We start from the raw sequence: 15,475 nt of genomic DNA, 5'->3' as shown, positions 1-15,475 counted from the left end.
AAACTAGTATAGTTTAATTTAGCTAAAAATACTTTCTTAAAAACATATGGAGTACCTTATTTTGGTTTTTCCTTTGTAAAAAAATCTCTAATTTTGACTAAAGTTTTTTTTAAAAATATATTGTAATTTATATATATATTTAAATAAATGCACTGTCAAGACATATTTTATAAAGAACTAATAAAACCAATTTAATGTTTTAGATGTTATTGCATTTTCTATAAGCTTACCCCGCATGAATCCACCTAACTATTAGATGTGTTAGTCGGCAAAACTAGCTAATAGCTAATTGTTAGTTGGGTGGTATGGAAGACATTAGCTCGTTCTGGTTTATTAGTTGAGATCCAAATAGAACCTTACTAATTGTTGATCTTATATGATCCAAACAAGTCTTTTAGTTAAAATTAAAGAAGTTTGATATAGGATATAGGATAAAACTAAAATGACCTATAATTTGGAAATTGGAGAGCAGTAGCTAGGACAAATTTGAGGTTTGAGCCAAAGTAAACTAAGGGCGTTGAATAAACAAACACTTTTCAGTTCTGTGTCGGAAAATAATAGCAGCACAAAGAAATAAGGCATCAACAGTCAACAGAGAGGTGATCGACGTTTTCCTCATGGGTCCACATACAGAAGAATAGTACCTTTGAGTGTGTGCGATTTATTAAGGACGAGTGTGATAGCTCGATTATGCTAGCGGTACTGTCACTGTATAATTAAACAAAACTGCCAGCTCGTCTCTTGAGCAGAAAGCAACACGCAAATATGCCCCCAATTTTTTTATTTACGCGTATCCAATAAATGCAAGCAAGGCAATATATATTTTGGAATTTAAAAAGAAGCCATCAGATCGAACTATCGAAGGGCACAAAGTCGCAAACCGTATACACTTCGATACAGTATCTCTGTGTTTTGTTTTTGTTTTTGTTTGCACTGTCCTTGATTAATATACACTAGTCACGGTTGTACCGAGGACCATAAAATGGCTTGCAACGAAGAATCAGATTTTCATTCGGGGTACAATTACAAAGGTGCAGCAGGATTGGGTGTGGATGATTCGGCCCACGGAACAAGGAGATAAAAAGTAGGGCAACGCATCTCGCAGCCCCGGCACCACTTCCGGTGGGCCCCACGTGCCAGTTCCTATAGCTCAACAACCCCCCGAGGTGGTCCCGGGTCCGTGGCCACACGGACACGGGCACGAGGTGGGCCCGCGGCTGTCTTCACGATACAAACAAAGCAAGTCAAAAGAAAACACACACTCTCTCCTTCCTCCATGTCTCGTGCCAAACACACACACACACACACACTTATATTTCATTCAAAATATTTTGATTAGATTTGACTATATATATACATAATTAACTAAAAGAATATAAAATCAAATAGACATGGCCCCAAAAGCAAGATTTCCGGGGTTAGAGTCATTTGTCTTTTTCTTAGCACCACAAATTCATAAGACCTATTTGGATGGGCTAAAAGAGATGAGCTACGTAAGGTATTAGTTAAATTCAACCTTGGCCCATCCAAATAGGTATGGCGTTATCATTTTTTTCAGGAAGATTAGTGACATTATGTAATCATGATCAACCATTTAAAAGGTCTCATACACAAATTATGAACATTATTTAACATAGGACATGTAAAGGAGTAATAAAAAAATCAAATTGACCAATGAAATCCAAACTAATCATATCTTTGACACGATTTAGGTGTTCGAAATGTTATTGGATACGATCCCACCAATAGTATCATTTTTCTATCCTCGACATATTATGATTTTACAAAAGTGTGTATACCGATTCATGTGATATCAGCTCTATAAGGCCATAAAATCCCGTACATACTGAGATCCTGGCAAACATGAGTAGGGTAAGACATCACATTTAGAAAAGGTCATTCCATATACATCTTGATAAAATTTAAATTTAAGGACATATGTTAACATCATATTCTTATGATGCTATTTTTCTCTATAAGATGGCATGTGGTGCCAATTTGGTTGCAAAATAGTTAGATTTTAGGAGCATAACTCGTACAACATGATAAGATGACAACACATATATGCAATATTATAATAAGATGACAATTTAAAATAAAGAAATAGATATTAACGATATGCCAATAATGCACTGCTATTAGGACCGAATAGCAGCCGCTATGCAGGTATTCCAATCATTATAGTAACTTGAAAAACTTTAGCTGCTAAAATGTAGTGTGCTAACCTTTTTAATGCTAATGTGGTATTGTGTATACTCTATTATAGCCGGTGCTAGTGGTAAATCTAGAAAAACAAGTCAAGAGGAATTTCTTTCATTCTCTTCCATCACTAGTTTCTCTTTAATTTTTTTATAGGAACAAATTTGTACGAGAGGCTTCTTTTATTATCTTCCATCTCTAAACTTCTACTTTAAAGCTTTTATAGGAGCGAATTTGTAGAATGGGCTTCGTGCTCCGAGTAGGAGTAGTGTGGGCTCAAGCTCATCCCTACCTGATGCTAGATCCACCCTGTGTCTAACATTAGAGTGATAACTACAAACAGCAAATGCCATCTAGTACTCTTTTGTTCTAAATGGTAGGTCTTTTTAATTTTTTTCATAGGTAAACCTTTGCTAACTTTGATAAAATAAATTGAAGAATATATTAACATCCATAACACCAAATAAATACACTATTAAGATATATATTTTAAGACTAATTTAATAACAAATGCCCTTGTTTGCTTGAGCTACTTCAGCAATATTTTTCAGTGAACGAACAATATTTTTCTCTCACAACAAATCAGCATAAGCAAACTAAATTTCAGCGAAACAATTTTTTTTTTGTCTACAAACTTATGCAATAAAATTAGAAAAAAAAATCAACCTAAGACAAACTAAAAACACCCGATCGGGTAAAAATTGGTACGGAGTAGTAGCCGCATTTGCGTACCACACCGTGATTACAAGGTTGGAGTAGGAAAGAAAGTGGTGCCACAGAAAATCAATGTGGGCGTAGGGCGAAGGCAACAGGTGAAGTGTCAACGTGTGGCTGCAATCCGCCTCCGCACTCACTCCACGCACACGCCGCTATACGCGACGCCGCCGAGCGCATCGCCGCCGGTCCCTCCCTCCCTCCCTCCCCCCGCCTGTCCTCAGCCCGCCGCTTCTCAGTCCTCTCTCGGTCTAGCGGGGTAGAGATCCATCCGGGCGCGGTAGTCTCGCCTTCGTTTTGGTAAGCAATCATATCCGAGCTTGCTTGGATGCTTGGATTCCCTAGTCCAAAGGGCTTTGTTGGCAATCGAACCCTAAAATACTTCTTCTGCTTCGTTCAGTTGGTTGTAGATTTGTGTGCTGCCTGATGTCCTGCTAATCCAACACATCAATCCGTGGTCTGTCTAGATTCTTGTTCTTCTTGAAAACGGGCAAGATCGACATGAGTTGACAGTGTACGAATTCTTGCTTTCTTGTTACCTAATCAAGGTGTTGGTGCAGCTTGTTTTCCAAAATTTTGGGGCTCACGTGAAGCCCGTCCCTGCTTCCTGAGGGGCGTGTTACTGTTGGGTCGCACCTGAGCTTGCTTTTTTATAGTAATATAGTAAAGATGCTGGTTTTGAATGTTCTGTCTTCTTCCAAATTTCCAATTCTCCATGTTTTTTTGCTTATGGATGGTTAATGGTGCAGTAGCTGGTGTCAAATACTTTTAGAATAGGTACTGGCGAGCATATAGTTCAATTATTATTATCCGGTGCACGGTGATGATTGTAGAATCGTTCTGCTTGGTCAACAAAGAACAATGAGGAATTTAGCGGCACATGTTTTCTTCTATCATGGAGTTGTTTTGGGATCAGAATATTACATTTTAAATACTTTATGTTGGAATACAACAGCCTTTTGATTGTGTTCTCTAGATATCTGATGTACCAATGCTACAATAAAAGTCATTTGCTCATAATTGGATCCCCCAAGCAATAGGAGTTCTTAATCTTCTACTTTTGTTCAAGTGTGAAATATGAATGACACTGTGCTTGCTCTAGTTTGAAATCCAATCCAGGAGTGATTAGTGTCGTAGGGATGTTCAGCTCAGTACCATAGTTCCGCTTTGTACATGTTTGGTGTCTTTTGTCCATTTCTTCTGCATAAATCTGAATCTTTAGGTTACCTTTTTCCCACTTTCAGCATAAAGCCAATTTCTATTTGGCATGAGACCTTTTTCATCCATACTGTCCCCCAATTTCTTCTTAGTGATTTGGATTTATGACATTATCTTGCTGTAATTTCCTTTTGACCTGATTGTTTAGTCGTGTTGAAGGATGTAGTATCTGTGGTAGCATGGCCGTGAGAGGTCAGTGATTTTGAGTTTTCTTTGTCGTTATTTTTCTAAGTTAGTTCCGCTTAAATATATCATGATCTAGGCCAGTAGCTTCATTCTTAGGAGTTAGGAGCGGTCTGTGCTTCTGTTAAGTTTCTATTTGCAGAAATCTAACTTTTACTACCATGCCCAATTATGTCTAATAGGCACGACGAACAATCACTCTAGAAGACTCGTACTCCTTCGTGTGTCATACTCTTTGTAGCAATCTTACCATTCTTGAGAAGAGGTACATCTGTCCGTCAGCAATGTCCATAGAAGAGAGGAAGATAAGTATGATAAGCAAGAGCACTGCGCTAAATCCAAATGCAGAGGAATTTGTTCCTTCATCCCTTAGATCTGTCAATGATTCCTCCAAGAGATCAGATGCAACTATGGTTGTCTCAGGGCCATCTAAAGAATCCAGCACAGACAAGCCAGAGTCCATTTTACGAAGTAACTCTGATGAAGAAGCACATCAGTACTGGCAGCAACAGCTCCCTGACGACATTACCCCTGATTTCAAAGTCCTGGGACAAGATGAAAGTACTGGACCTGACAGTCTATCACTCACAGGCCTGTCCATAAATGATGGCATTGGCACATCAATATTTTCTCCAAATCAGACACTGAGCGTGCAGCACCGTGCTTCGCCTTTTATCAGGGACAAACTGAGTACACGCCCAAAGATTAACTTGTCTGGCCCAACTTATATGGATGAACGGTCCCAAGCCACAATTTTGAGTCCAACTGCAGGTTCCATGAGTCCAAATGCTGCTCCATGGGTGAAGACTACGAGGAATGGGGGACATTATAACACAAGCAGAAGGGATGCCAGTCACTACAATGGAGATTCTAGCATTGGTATGGTGATGGTTTGTAATTTTTTTCTTTCATGAGGGTGTGGTCCTTTAGGCCTAAGATTTTTCCTTAAAATTTCAGGAGCTTCATTGCACAACCTTACTGATGTGTATCATGGAAGCAGGCGCAGCTTAAGCTCGACTATGGATATCATGAGTCAGCTGGAGGTCTGTCCTCAGTGTCCTAATTTATACTCCATCCGTTCTAAATTATAAGTCGCTTTGACTTTTTTGGTATATCCATTTTGCTTTGCATCTAGATATAATAGTATGTCTAGATACATAGCAAAATGAATGAACCAAAAATGTCAAAGCGACTTTTTTGGTATATCCATTTTGCTATGCATCTAAATTATAAGTATGCTATTCGTCTAAAGTTGTTTTGTCCCATGTGGCCATGTTTCTTGGTATCCACTATGCTGTTTGTATCAAATTCTCTTTTCAAAAGTTGCACACCTACTGTCCTGAAACTGTCATGCCGCTGACAGCTTATAACTTAACTATCTATGCGAAAGATCAGCTTAAAGAGAAGCTACTGTGCACCTAATGTATCAGTCTCACTATCCAGTTCTATATTGGATGATTTGTTCTGAAATTCAAAGCATTGCTTAAAATATGACTTTTTTATTTTAAATTTCCAAGAACACTGTAAACTGGCTTATTTTAGTGCAGATTGATTGTACATACATTCATACTGTCGGATCTATGTTCGGCCATAGTGTACTAGTAGATTATTAAATGTAGGAAATTGCTTACCTCTAGAAGGCGCTGAACTCCCCCCCCCCCCCCCCCCCCCCCCCCCCCCCCCCTCTCACTCCAGGTCAATCTATTCACTGTGACTCCATATACTCTGATTTTATTCTACTTTTGAGCAATAATGAAACAAATCTTCCTTCTGCTAACAAAATTGCATGCGCCATGCTTGCACAAGATTTTATTTTACTTTTGAGCATGCTTCATGGAAATGGCTATTGTATTTGTTTACTGCATGAATTCTTCTACATATATTTGCTAAGTATTGTTGTATGCCTAATAGCAGAGTAAAGTTGATGGACGACTCAGTCAGAACCTCAGGTCACTGTCATTTGGAAATTCAAGTCCTCCATCACCAGCATCATATGCCCAAAATGGTCTTGGAAACTATAGTAATGAATCTTTTGGTCTGCCAAACAGTCCATATAGATCTCATTCAGCTATACTCGCAGATGATATTGTTTCACTTTCAGCTGGACGTGAACACATATCCCTCGATGTTCCTAGAGGAAGGTACAAGATGACTAGTTTGCCTGTTCCTGGTCTTGGTTCAAGCAGAGGTTCTCAGCTGTTGGGTGGCTCATATAATGGAAATCATGACATGATCTCAACCAATACCCTACAAAACATGGCTGGAATTCAGACAGGACCAGCTTGGCTTGAAAGTGATGCTGCGGGTAGTGCTCTTGAATTACAATATACTTTTTATGATATGCTAGTAAATGTGCGTGGCATGCGTATTTCCTTATGGTTTGAACTTGTTTGTGATGACAGCAAGCGCTTATTTGGAATCAAAGGATGAAGTTCATGATTTTGCAAGCCTGCGACATGCAGTTCTTGAACAGGTAGATAAACCACTGTGAGATACTGAACTATTCAAAACATTTCAAGCAAAAATATTGTATGTGCTGTTTTTAGTATCACTGCTCTGTAACTGTAAGTGAATGCAATCATCCTATGTCAATAGGAGCAGGCATTTTAAATTTTGCAGATAATTGAGGCTGGTAGTTGATCCACATTCTGTTTAACATTAACTTTTAATTGCTTTGATATCACAAATTCTTACTCTCAGTTCAATTATGATCAGCCCCTTTTCTGTTATGGGCCGTTTGGATCCTTTCATTTTGGTGGAATTGGAATCTACTTAATACACAAGGCTATTTGGCTTGGAATTTGACATTCCACAACTTTCTACTTTCCAAAGTTCACATATAAGCCTATCTCAAATTCATAGGGTGGGAGATGGAAATTGATTCTATAGATGTTTCTACTTTGCAACTTATAACACGCTCTTCAACTCGCTCCCCTCCGGTACAAATGCAACGCATAAGTATCTCTCGTATGGCCCACAATAATATATAAATATATTCCATATACAACCATATTAGCTTAATTAATCTGTGTCTAAATTATGATTATTAAAATGAATTCAATTCCAAGGATCCAATAGAAAATGGTTCTACTGCTGAAAACAGTGATATTTGTTGCGACATAGTAACATTATGAATTACAGGAGAACTAGAGTTGACTAATGGTTCGTGGTAAATAGAACAGATCAACCGACAGTGTTGCTCATCTTTTATCATTACAATTGTGATCACCTTCGATTGTATGTTAGACAATATAAACATACTTGGCATTGTGATCTGTAGCTACAATTTTGGACTGATTTGGTATGGTCCACATGTATATCTGATTTTTTTAGACAGCATCCCTTATTTGCCATCGGAAGATAACTTGTGCCTTATTTGTAGCTAAAAGTTTTTGGTTATCGGCCATCCACTCTAGCTTTCATTCCTTATCCGCTACGTCCATCAATTTCTCAGTTAATTGCTGTTAAGTGGTACTGGACTAAAATTTGCCCTGGTTACACTTTTGCCACTTCCCTGTGTACATCATGTAGTAAAATTTGTCCTGGTTTCCTTCCTTACCACTGATAATGTAAATATATGGCTATTTTGGACTTTGTATGATGCCATGCACAGAAGCTAAAATGTGGTCTCTCACATCATTTTTAATGAAGTGCATACATCAGTACAAGCAATGTTCGGTGCAAAAATAGATAGCTTCACAAGTATAGGTATCAAAGCATTTGTCCAGACCAAGCATACTTCTGAATAAGTAAATGGTATTTGTTCCGTGCAGTTAAGAAAAATGACTTTTTCATGCTCAAACAACTCAGTCTGAATAATTGTTCATCTCCAACATGTTATATTCTCAACCAAGAATGCATTTTGGACCAAGCTATTATTATAAAACAAGAAACTGACTGGAGCCCAAACTATTCTCAAAGAAGGAAATTTACTAGGTCTTTCAGATCCAAGGGGGAGAGAGAGAGAGAGAAAGAGGGAATCCAAGGTCTCACCTGCACTGGCGGCATGGAGAGGGTCCTCGGTATGGACCAGATGCGGCATGCGGACGGGGCCAGCTTGGAGGGGAGCTGCCAGCATCGGCTGCAGACAGCGTCGGCCTGAACTAGATCTGCGATCCAGGTCTCACCTGCACCGGCGGCATGGAGGGGGTCCTCGGTATGGAACAGATGCGGTATGCGGATGGCGCCAGCTTGGTGGGGAGCTGTCGGCATCGGCTGCGAGCGTCGGCCTGGACTAGATCTGTGACATCCTGAGGGGGAGCTCCGTCACTTGGGGAGGGGCTTGGGTGGTGATAATTGGCTGGGGACGAGCGGTGCGGCCAGCGCAGACAGGCTGGGGACGGGCGGTGTGAGATTATGACGGCAGTGCAGGTTGCCGTCTTGTGGATGGGTAGTCCCATGGGGGCATTCTGGTCAAATCATACAAACACTCAAATTTGTAAGGTCTCAAAGGGGACACATTTTGACGTAAACTGACAGAAAGCAACAGAAGTGGCATATAAGGAATAGAAGTTAAACTGGATGACGGATAAGGAACCAAAAATTATTCAGTGGCAAATAGAGCACCAAGTCATCTTCCGATGGCGGATAAGGAGTTCTCTCTTTTTTTATGGTGATGGAAGGATAATTCTCAGATACCACCTAGCTTAGTATATTATTAATTAAGTGATTTTGATTATATTTTTTCACAATCTATAGCATGCTTCTAAAAGTATGTCCTCAGTTATGAGCATTCTTTATCCAATCATTTAGAACTGTTTTCTATATGCCGAAAATTTTAGCAGGATAGACAGGCTTTTCTGACGGGCAACAACCCTTTAACAAAGGATCTAACATTGAAGGAGCTATACAGTATACAAACCAGGTTGGTTCAGGAGAAGGCTAGAGAAACAACATATCGACAAAGGTCAGATATAAATTTTCCTTGATGCCATATACTTCCTCCGTTCCAAATTATAACTCGCTTTGACTTTTTTGGTACATCCATTTTGTTATGTATCTAGACATATATTATATCTAGATGCATAGCAAAATAGATGTACCAAAAAAGTCAAAACGACTTATAATTTGGAACGGAGGGAGTATATGATAAATATATGGTATGGCTTCCAATTAGGTGCTATTTCTGCTTGGAAGTTGGAACGCTAACTATGGCTTTATAATGCTTTTTTCTTTGGGTGTCCAAATATTGAATTGGGCTTAATTGGTGGCAAATGAGCATGTAACTCAGTCCCAGTAGCCAGTGATCGATAGTTTGATACAAAGATTTTGTAGTAAATGGTATCTATTTGGTTGCGAACCATTTTGTTGTGTTTATTTTTGAATTCCAATGAAGGGCGGGCCTGGTGCAGGCGGTAAAGTCTTACCGCCTGTGACCGGAAGGTCCCTGGGTTCGAGTCGCGGTCTCCTCGCATTGCACAGGCGAGGATACGGCTTGCCACTGACACCATTTCCCAGACCCCGCACAGAGCGGGAGCTCTCTGCACTGGGTACGCCCTTTTTTTATTTTTCAATTCCAATGATAATACACAATAGGACGATGATGGTTGTCATATATAGTTTTCATATTCAGCATAATTTGCAAGAATGTGTGGATGGTATTGCAGCTTTCATGTTAGGAGGTTGTTAGCACACTGGCCAAGCCAGACGTGTCTATTGAATTGTGACTTTCTTGTAGACCATAGTGATCAGCAGTTGTCATGTTCTATGAGGGTCCAACCGTGGTAACTGCTACTTCCCCTCATCACAAATATAAGTTCGTTAGGAACATGGACACGGTCTCTAATACGACACTTTGACTTGCAATATATTAATAAAAATACATTATCTTAAATGAAAAAGCTATTTGTTATAAAAGTTCTTTAAATATGGATGTCGTAATGCTAATACATATACAAAGACTTTTTTTTTTGACTTAGGACAACCTATGTTGACTTAAAATTTGTGATGGGAGGAAGGCCGAAGGCCCTGCAACATGATTTCATTTATCCACATGAGATGTTAGTACTGCACGAAAGCTAATACATTGTCTGTTCCCAACAGATTCCAAATGCCAGAGTTGCAAGGCCTCATCCAGGAGCAAAATCCCCCAATCGATCTCTGTGGTCTTCACGTCAGCGAGGCGATACACGTCCTGAACTATGAGCTCAACAACCGAAGAAAGATCGTGAGATCCACTGGTCGCCGACTCCAGGCTATGATAATATCAAGCGCCTGCACCCCAGCAAGGCTGACTAACACCGTCGAGCAGTACCTCATGGAACATGGCCTTCAGTACACCCAGGTGCAACCAGGCCTCTTCCGCGTCCTGCTCTAGCTATGGAACCAACCTAGCTGTTGTTCGCAACTGGATCAGATGAAAAGAGGGAAAAAAAGTTGACTTGTACTTTTTGTATATGGCAGAGATGGCTAGCAGGATAGAAGCGTTAAGATAGCTCATGTAACATTCATATATCAGGCTTTTTGTCAGCAAATGTGTACATGTTAGCATTTGCGGAGTTAGGGAATATTCTCGTTCAGTCTTTGGTGCTGGTGGATGCATAAGGGGATAGCATCTTCACAATCATATTCTCGTTCATAATCTTTGGTGCCGATGGATGCATATCTTCGCTGCTGGCGGGTTCAAATTGTGCGTAATGCCTGGTGGATGCATAAGTTATTCACAACCTTTGCTGCTGGTGGATTCAAATTGTGCGTAATGCCTGGTGGATGCATAAGTTATTCACAACCTTTGCTGCTGGTGGATTCAAATTGTGCGTAATGCCTGGTGGATGCATAAGTTATTCACAACCTTTGCTACTGGCGGATTCAAATTGTGCGTAATGCCGTTATGCTTGCTCCCAATCTCAAATTCTCAAGTATGGAGGTGGAGCTAAATATTATGGGCTATATTACAGGAAAATGACTTTCGTAGGATTGGATGGTTAAGGTATCAGACAAACACCGTTATATAACGGTTAGAAGTATTGGCGACATGAACTACCAATCGCTCAGACATGCAAATATAGTTAGCAACGCAAAACCAAAACGTACCAAATTCAATCAACCACAGAAAGAGATGAAACGAGTACATCGAGGGGGGCTTGTTTTCAGTGTTAGGCATGAAATGGTACACTCAGTTCCTTTGATGACTATGAAACTAAATGACAGTGCCGAAGCACAATGGCACGGCCCAGTGTGTGGAGCGCTGACATGAACATATGACCTCAGTCCCGTTCACTAATTGCCGTCAGGTGCTGATCGATCTCCTCTGTTGTGAGAGCTCTGAAAACACGGTCTTCTTTTCTCACAACACCAACCTCGATCTCAGTGGCCTTGAAATCTTCCTGGAGAACTGATTGCAATGCAGATATTGCAATCTGAAAACATTAGGCAGAAGTTAGTAAATACCTCAACTTCTACATACTCCATTTCAAATTATAAGATGTTTTGACTTTTCTTGATACATTGCTTTTAGTGTATAGTTTAACTATGTATCTAGAAAAGTCTAAACATCTTATAATTTCGAATGGAGGGGGTATTTAGTAATTGATGAGAAGTGAATGTAGCTGCAGAAACTATGGCACGGCTACATTACTCTGACCATATTGAGAAAACATATAAGCTTTTTCGATTACTAGCTTGGCGCAGCAGTATAATATCGAGAGCAATTAGAGCTTTGTGCCTGTTTGAAGCAAAAGCCATGCAACATTTACCTGAACAGTTTCGTCATAGGTGAATTTCTGATCATCCTTCATTTTCTTCTCCAGAAAATTTATTGCTTCCTGCTCCTTGAGCCCGGCACTAGTTGCCTGAAATAAAATATCAGTAAATTATTTAATTCTTAACAAATAGGAGTATTCAGCAGAGACAGACAAACTAGACATTCAGCAGAAATTCATCAAGGAGAAAGGTGGCGTCTGGAGCATAACAAAATAGGCATATACCTTATGTCCAAAGAAGTGACCAGCAGGGTCGCATTTGAATAGTTGGGCATTTTTCTCTTCGTCGTAGCCCAAGACCATAGCAACTGAAGAATGCCAGCAAAGAAGATGAAAATGATGGCAATAAGCCATAAGCTAACTTAATGCTAGAACATCATAGTAGAATGACAGAAGCTTAATGGAATAGCAAACGTGTATTGTGTGATGATACTAACCTACTCCAAGGGGTCTCATGTATGCATGCTGCGTGTAAACTTGAGCTTTGTCAGCAATCCTGAAACATAAATAAGATATGTAATGTATATATATGCTTGTTACTACTTAGTATGCACAAAGCACCATTAACAAATTGGGAGCCTGAACAACAAAATGCTCAATACCATTTTGCTAACACATCAACTGGCATCTCGTAGCCCCATTTGAAACGAAACTCAGCTGCTTCGTTCCTTGCTTGGGAAACCAATGACCTTGCATCAGCTGTGAATAATATAACAACATATCCATTACTGGTAAAGATCAAGATGTATTATTGCGTAATTAAATAGTGCAATACGTGAAAGCAAGGTGGTAACCAGTGCCCAACGTGAATTAATGGGCATCCTCAAGGGTAAATACACATTAACAGACCAATTGAGATTTCAAGGAAGAGCGCTACTTATTGTCACATCCCTTGGGGAAGAATAAACAAAAGTGGCATGACATCCGGTGTTATTAGCACGTGACTGAATATTACGAAATCATAACACAAACTCTTGTCCAAAATCTGAAACTAGCAGTATCCTATTATGAAACTGAAAAGCCTTGAACTCCTTTGTTAAAAGTTCAAACATATGATTCATGTTGAATGAAGCTCTATATACTTGAGATTTTGACAATAAGCCACCAGAGATCCAGCTTAATTCAATCAAACAAAAATCAATGATGGGCGAAACTTCCACTATAAATCCCAACTTATGTTGTCCTATTCTATTTAGTGCCAGCAATATGATTAGTCAATTTCCACTGATCTATCACAAAATTGATATCGAACCCACAATTCAACAAAATGGGGCCAAGTTTTCATAGCCTACGGCATCTACAACAAGCTCCATACCATAATATCACTACTGACTAAATAATGATGTGCACCAAAGCAAAATAGCACAATACCTGTAAGGCCAGTGGCAAGCAATCCGACAAACTTGGTGATCGGGAACAGGTGTGTCACGCTCGTCTGATCCAGCAATTTATCCTGCACGCACAACACGTCAAGGTCAGGCCACACAAAACAGCCATCCAACCAATAACACACAGAAAGCTACAATCTTTTTCAGTGCAGCACCCCGCATCGGGGTCAGTCGCGCCGCCCCGATCGATGGAGGCGAGCGTCCGCGAGCAACTCACCGGCACTTTCTTCTGGGTGACGACGCAGACGGCGTCCGCGCCGCGGACGCCGATCGACGTGACCCCCGCCGACTTCACCGCCTTGAACGCGTACTCTGCGCACACGGAACGGCACAGGTCAGATGGACTACCAGTCTGCCCCAGATCTAAGGAGCGACGAGGAGGAGGAGGGAAATAAAAGGCTAGGGTTTTGGGGGGAGGCACTCACCCACTTGGTACAGGCGTCCCTCGGGGGAGAAGATGGTGATGTGGCGGTCGTAGCCCGCGCCCGTTCCGCGGCTCATCTCGCCGGCCGCCGGAAGATCTCGCCGGAGCTGGGCGTGGTGCGCGAGCAAGGCTTGTGTGTGCTGTGCGCTTCGGGGACCTCGGGCACACGAATATACACGCCGCCGCGACTTCCTCTTCTTATTCCGCAAGAAGAAGAGAAGATAGCCCGTTCGGGCCCGGGCCCGACTATTTCTCTTCGATGGGGATCCGGGTCCGACCTGGGTTTTGACAGCGTGGGGGCCATCACACGAGCCCGCTCGATTCGGAATTGGGCCGTCAACCGATGGAGCACCAGCGAGCCCACAGGTGCCCACAGATGCACAAGTTTCGTATTTTGTTTTTATTTTTATTTTTATATGCTAATCAGCACCAACTCTATTTGCACTTCACTTTTTTTTGCGAGATCCGGTTACAAACACAACGCTCACGTACACGACCCCTATGTTATGCGAGGACTGAAATTTGTCGGTGCCTGTTGAGGCATTGCATCGTGTCGATGTAGAAAATGACCAACACGTAAATATTTATAGTTTTGTCATATGTTATGATCGGAGGTGGTATAGCACTCAATGACACAAGGTTTATACTGGTTCAAACAATGTGCCCTACGTCCGGTTTGAGTCGGTCGGTGACTTTATTCCTGAGCCCAGATGTTCGAAGTTTGCAGTGGAGTTACAAATGAGAAGGAGAAAAATGAGGGATACAAGAGGTCCGGTCGGACTCTGGTCAGAGGGGCCGAGAGTAACGGGAGCTCCAGTTATGCGCTATGTTCGAGCGTGTGTTCGCGGTTTGAACCTGGTGATTCTGTTGTTGTGTCCTAGTGAACTTGATCGATCTAAATCAACTGTCTTTTGGGAGAAAGCGCATCCCCTTTTATAGATAAAGAGGGTGGCCTTACAAATGAGAAGGAGAGAGTACGTATGCTGCTAAGTCCTGCTGCCCACGCCGGCGGATACAAGATGATGGTAGGCGTCCACAATACTGTTTAATGTCAGATGTATGTGGGAGGTTACGTCTTTTTCTTCAGGTATGACAGATGTCGGTGCCCGCCACACTATTGATACCAGAGGCATATAAGGGGTTTTACCATATTCACCTGGTACGGTAAATGCCGGTGCCCACAACACTGTCGATGCCTCAGAGGCACGTGGGGGAGCCTTACCGTATTTGTCTGGTATAGGAGTTGATGGTGCCCACAATACTATAGAGGAAAATGTCGAGGAGGTTGCAGGGTATTGTCCTTACTTTCTTCCGTCCTGTTTCCTGGTCCTTACCGATCGGTTTAGGTCCCAGTCGGCTATGATTGCGCCACCCGAAGAGGAGCTGTAAGCAGGGATTTGGTGCATTCCCGATCGAAGAAGCGGGTCAGAGTCGAAAGTAGTTTTTTGGCTAGGCCTTCCAATCAGAGAGGCCGTCCGGAGGCGGGCTGGAGACCGAAGCGAGCGCTTCGGTCGGAGAGGCGGGCCGGAGTCGGAAGCGGGCACCGTTCCTCCTCGGTCAGGCCTTCCGGTCGAAGATTGGATCGTCCCTTCTAGGCCTATTCATTTTAGGTACTTGGGCCAGCCTAATAGCTACGCGTTGTTCGCAGC

The 15,475-nt window shown here is 41.5% G+C and overlaps 2 protein-coding genes across 13 annotated transcripts; one reads left to right on the top strand and one right to left on the bottom strand.

The window, feature by feature from the left end:
• Positions 1-3,055: 3,055 nt before the first annotated feature.
• On the top strand, positions 3,056-10,894 carry LOC136535617 (polyadenylate-binding protein-interacting protein 7-like). 12 transcript variants are annotated; one of them, XM_066527953.1, is made up of 9 exons: positions 3,071-3,213; positions 3,314-3,427; positions 4,497-5,193; positions 5,272-5,357; positions 6,229-6,334; positions 6,416-6,619; positions 6,717-6,787; positions 9,096-9,220; positions 10,357-10,894. In XM_066527953.1, the coding sequence occupies exons 3-9, from the start codon at positions 4,599-4,601 to the stop codon at positions 10,628-10,630; spliced, it is 1,461 nt and encodes a 486-aa protein (XP_066384050.1). In that variant the 5' UTR covers positions 3,071-3,213; positions 3,314-3,427; positions 4,497-4,598; the 3' UTR covers positions 10,631-10,894. The 12 variants fall into 12 exon arrangements, 11 of the variants coding, with proteins under 11 accessions (XP_066384042.1, XP_066384050.1, XP_066384052.1 ...); XM_066527955.1 differs by having other exon boundaries at positions 6,229-6,335; positions 6,420-6,619; XM_066527952.1 differs by having other exon boundaries at positions 6,226-6,334.
• A 427-nt stretch (positions 10,895-11,321) lies between these two features.
• Positions 11,322-14,037, bottom strand: LOC136535618 (proteasome subunit alpha type-6). The gene is made up of 8 exons (XM_066527957.1): positions 13,828-14,037; positions 13,620-13,714; positions 13,386-13,467; positions 12,617-12,713; positions 12,452-12,510; positions 12,240-12,322; positions 12,009-12,104; positions 11,322-11,672 (listed from the first exon to the last, which is right to left on the bottom strand). Exons 1-8 carry the CDS (start codon positions 13,901-13,903, stop codon positions 11,520-11,522), a joined length of 741 nt encoding a protein of 246 aa, XP_066384054.1. The 5' UTR covers positions 13,904-14,037; the 3' UTR covers positions 11,322-11,519.
• Positions 14,038-15,475: the final 1,438 nt, after the last annotated feature.

Source organism: Miscanthus floridulus, chromosome 2 (genome assembly GCF_019320115.1).
Source record: "Miscanthus floridulus cultivar M001 chromosome 2, ASM1932011v1, whole genome shotgun sequence".
NCBI classification, from domain to species: Eukaryota; Viridiplantae; Streptophyta; class Magnoliopsida; order Poales; family Poaceae; genus Miscanthus; species Miscanthus floridulus.
The sequence above is the reverse complement of the archived record's forward strand: the minus strand, read 5'-3'. Positions and strand labels throughout refer to the sequence as shown.

What these genes read in the sequence shown, in the direction of transcription:
- LOC136535617 (XM_066527945.1), top strand. Translation starts at nt 4,599, where the DNA reads ATGTCCATAGAAGAGAGGAAGATAAGTATGATAAGCAAGAGCACTGCG. An exon ending in GACATGCAGTTCTTGAACAG is followed by an intron (nt 6,788 to 9,095) that starts GTAGATAAACCA and finishes CGAAAATTTTAG; the next exon opens with CAGGATAGACAGGCTTTTCT. An exon ending in GAAACAACATATCGACAAAG is followed by an intron (nt 9,221 to 10,356) that starts GTCAGATATAAA and finishes TGTTCCCAACAG; the next exon opens with ATTCCAAATGCCAGAGTTGC.
- LOC136535618 (XM_066527957.1), bottom strand. Translation starts at nt 13,903, where the DNA reads ATGAGCCGCGGAACGGGCGCGGGCTACGACCGCCACATCACCATCTTC. An exon ending in GTTGATGTGTTAGCAAAATG is followed by an intron (nt 12,511 to 12,616) that starts GTATTGAGCATT and finishes TTTATGTTTCAG; the next exon opens with GATTGCTGACAAAGCTCAAG. An exon ending in CATGAGACCCCTTGGAGTAG is followed by an intron (nt 12,323 to 12,451) that starts GTTAGTATCATC and finishes GGCATTCTTCAG; the next exon opens with TTGCTATGGTCTTGGGCTAC.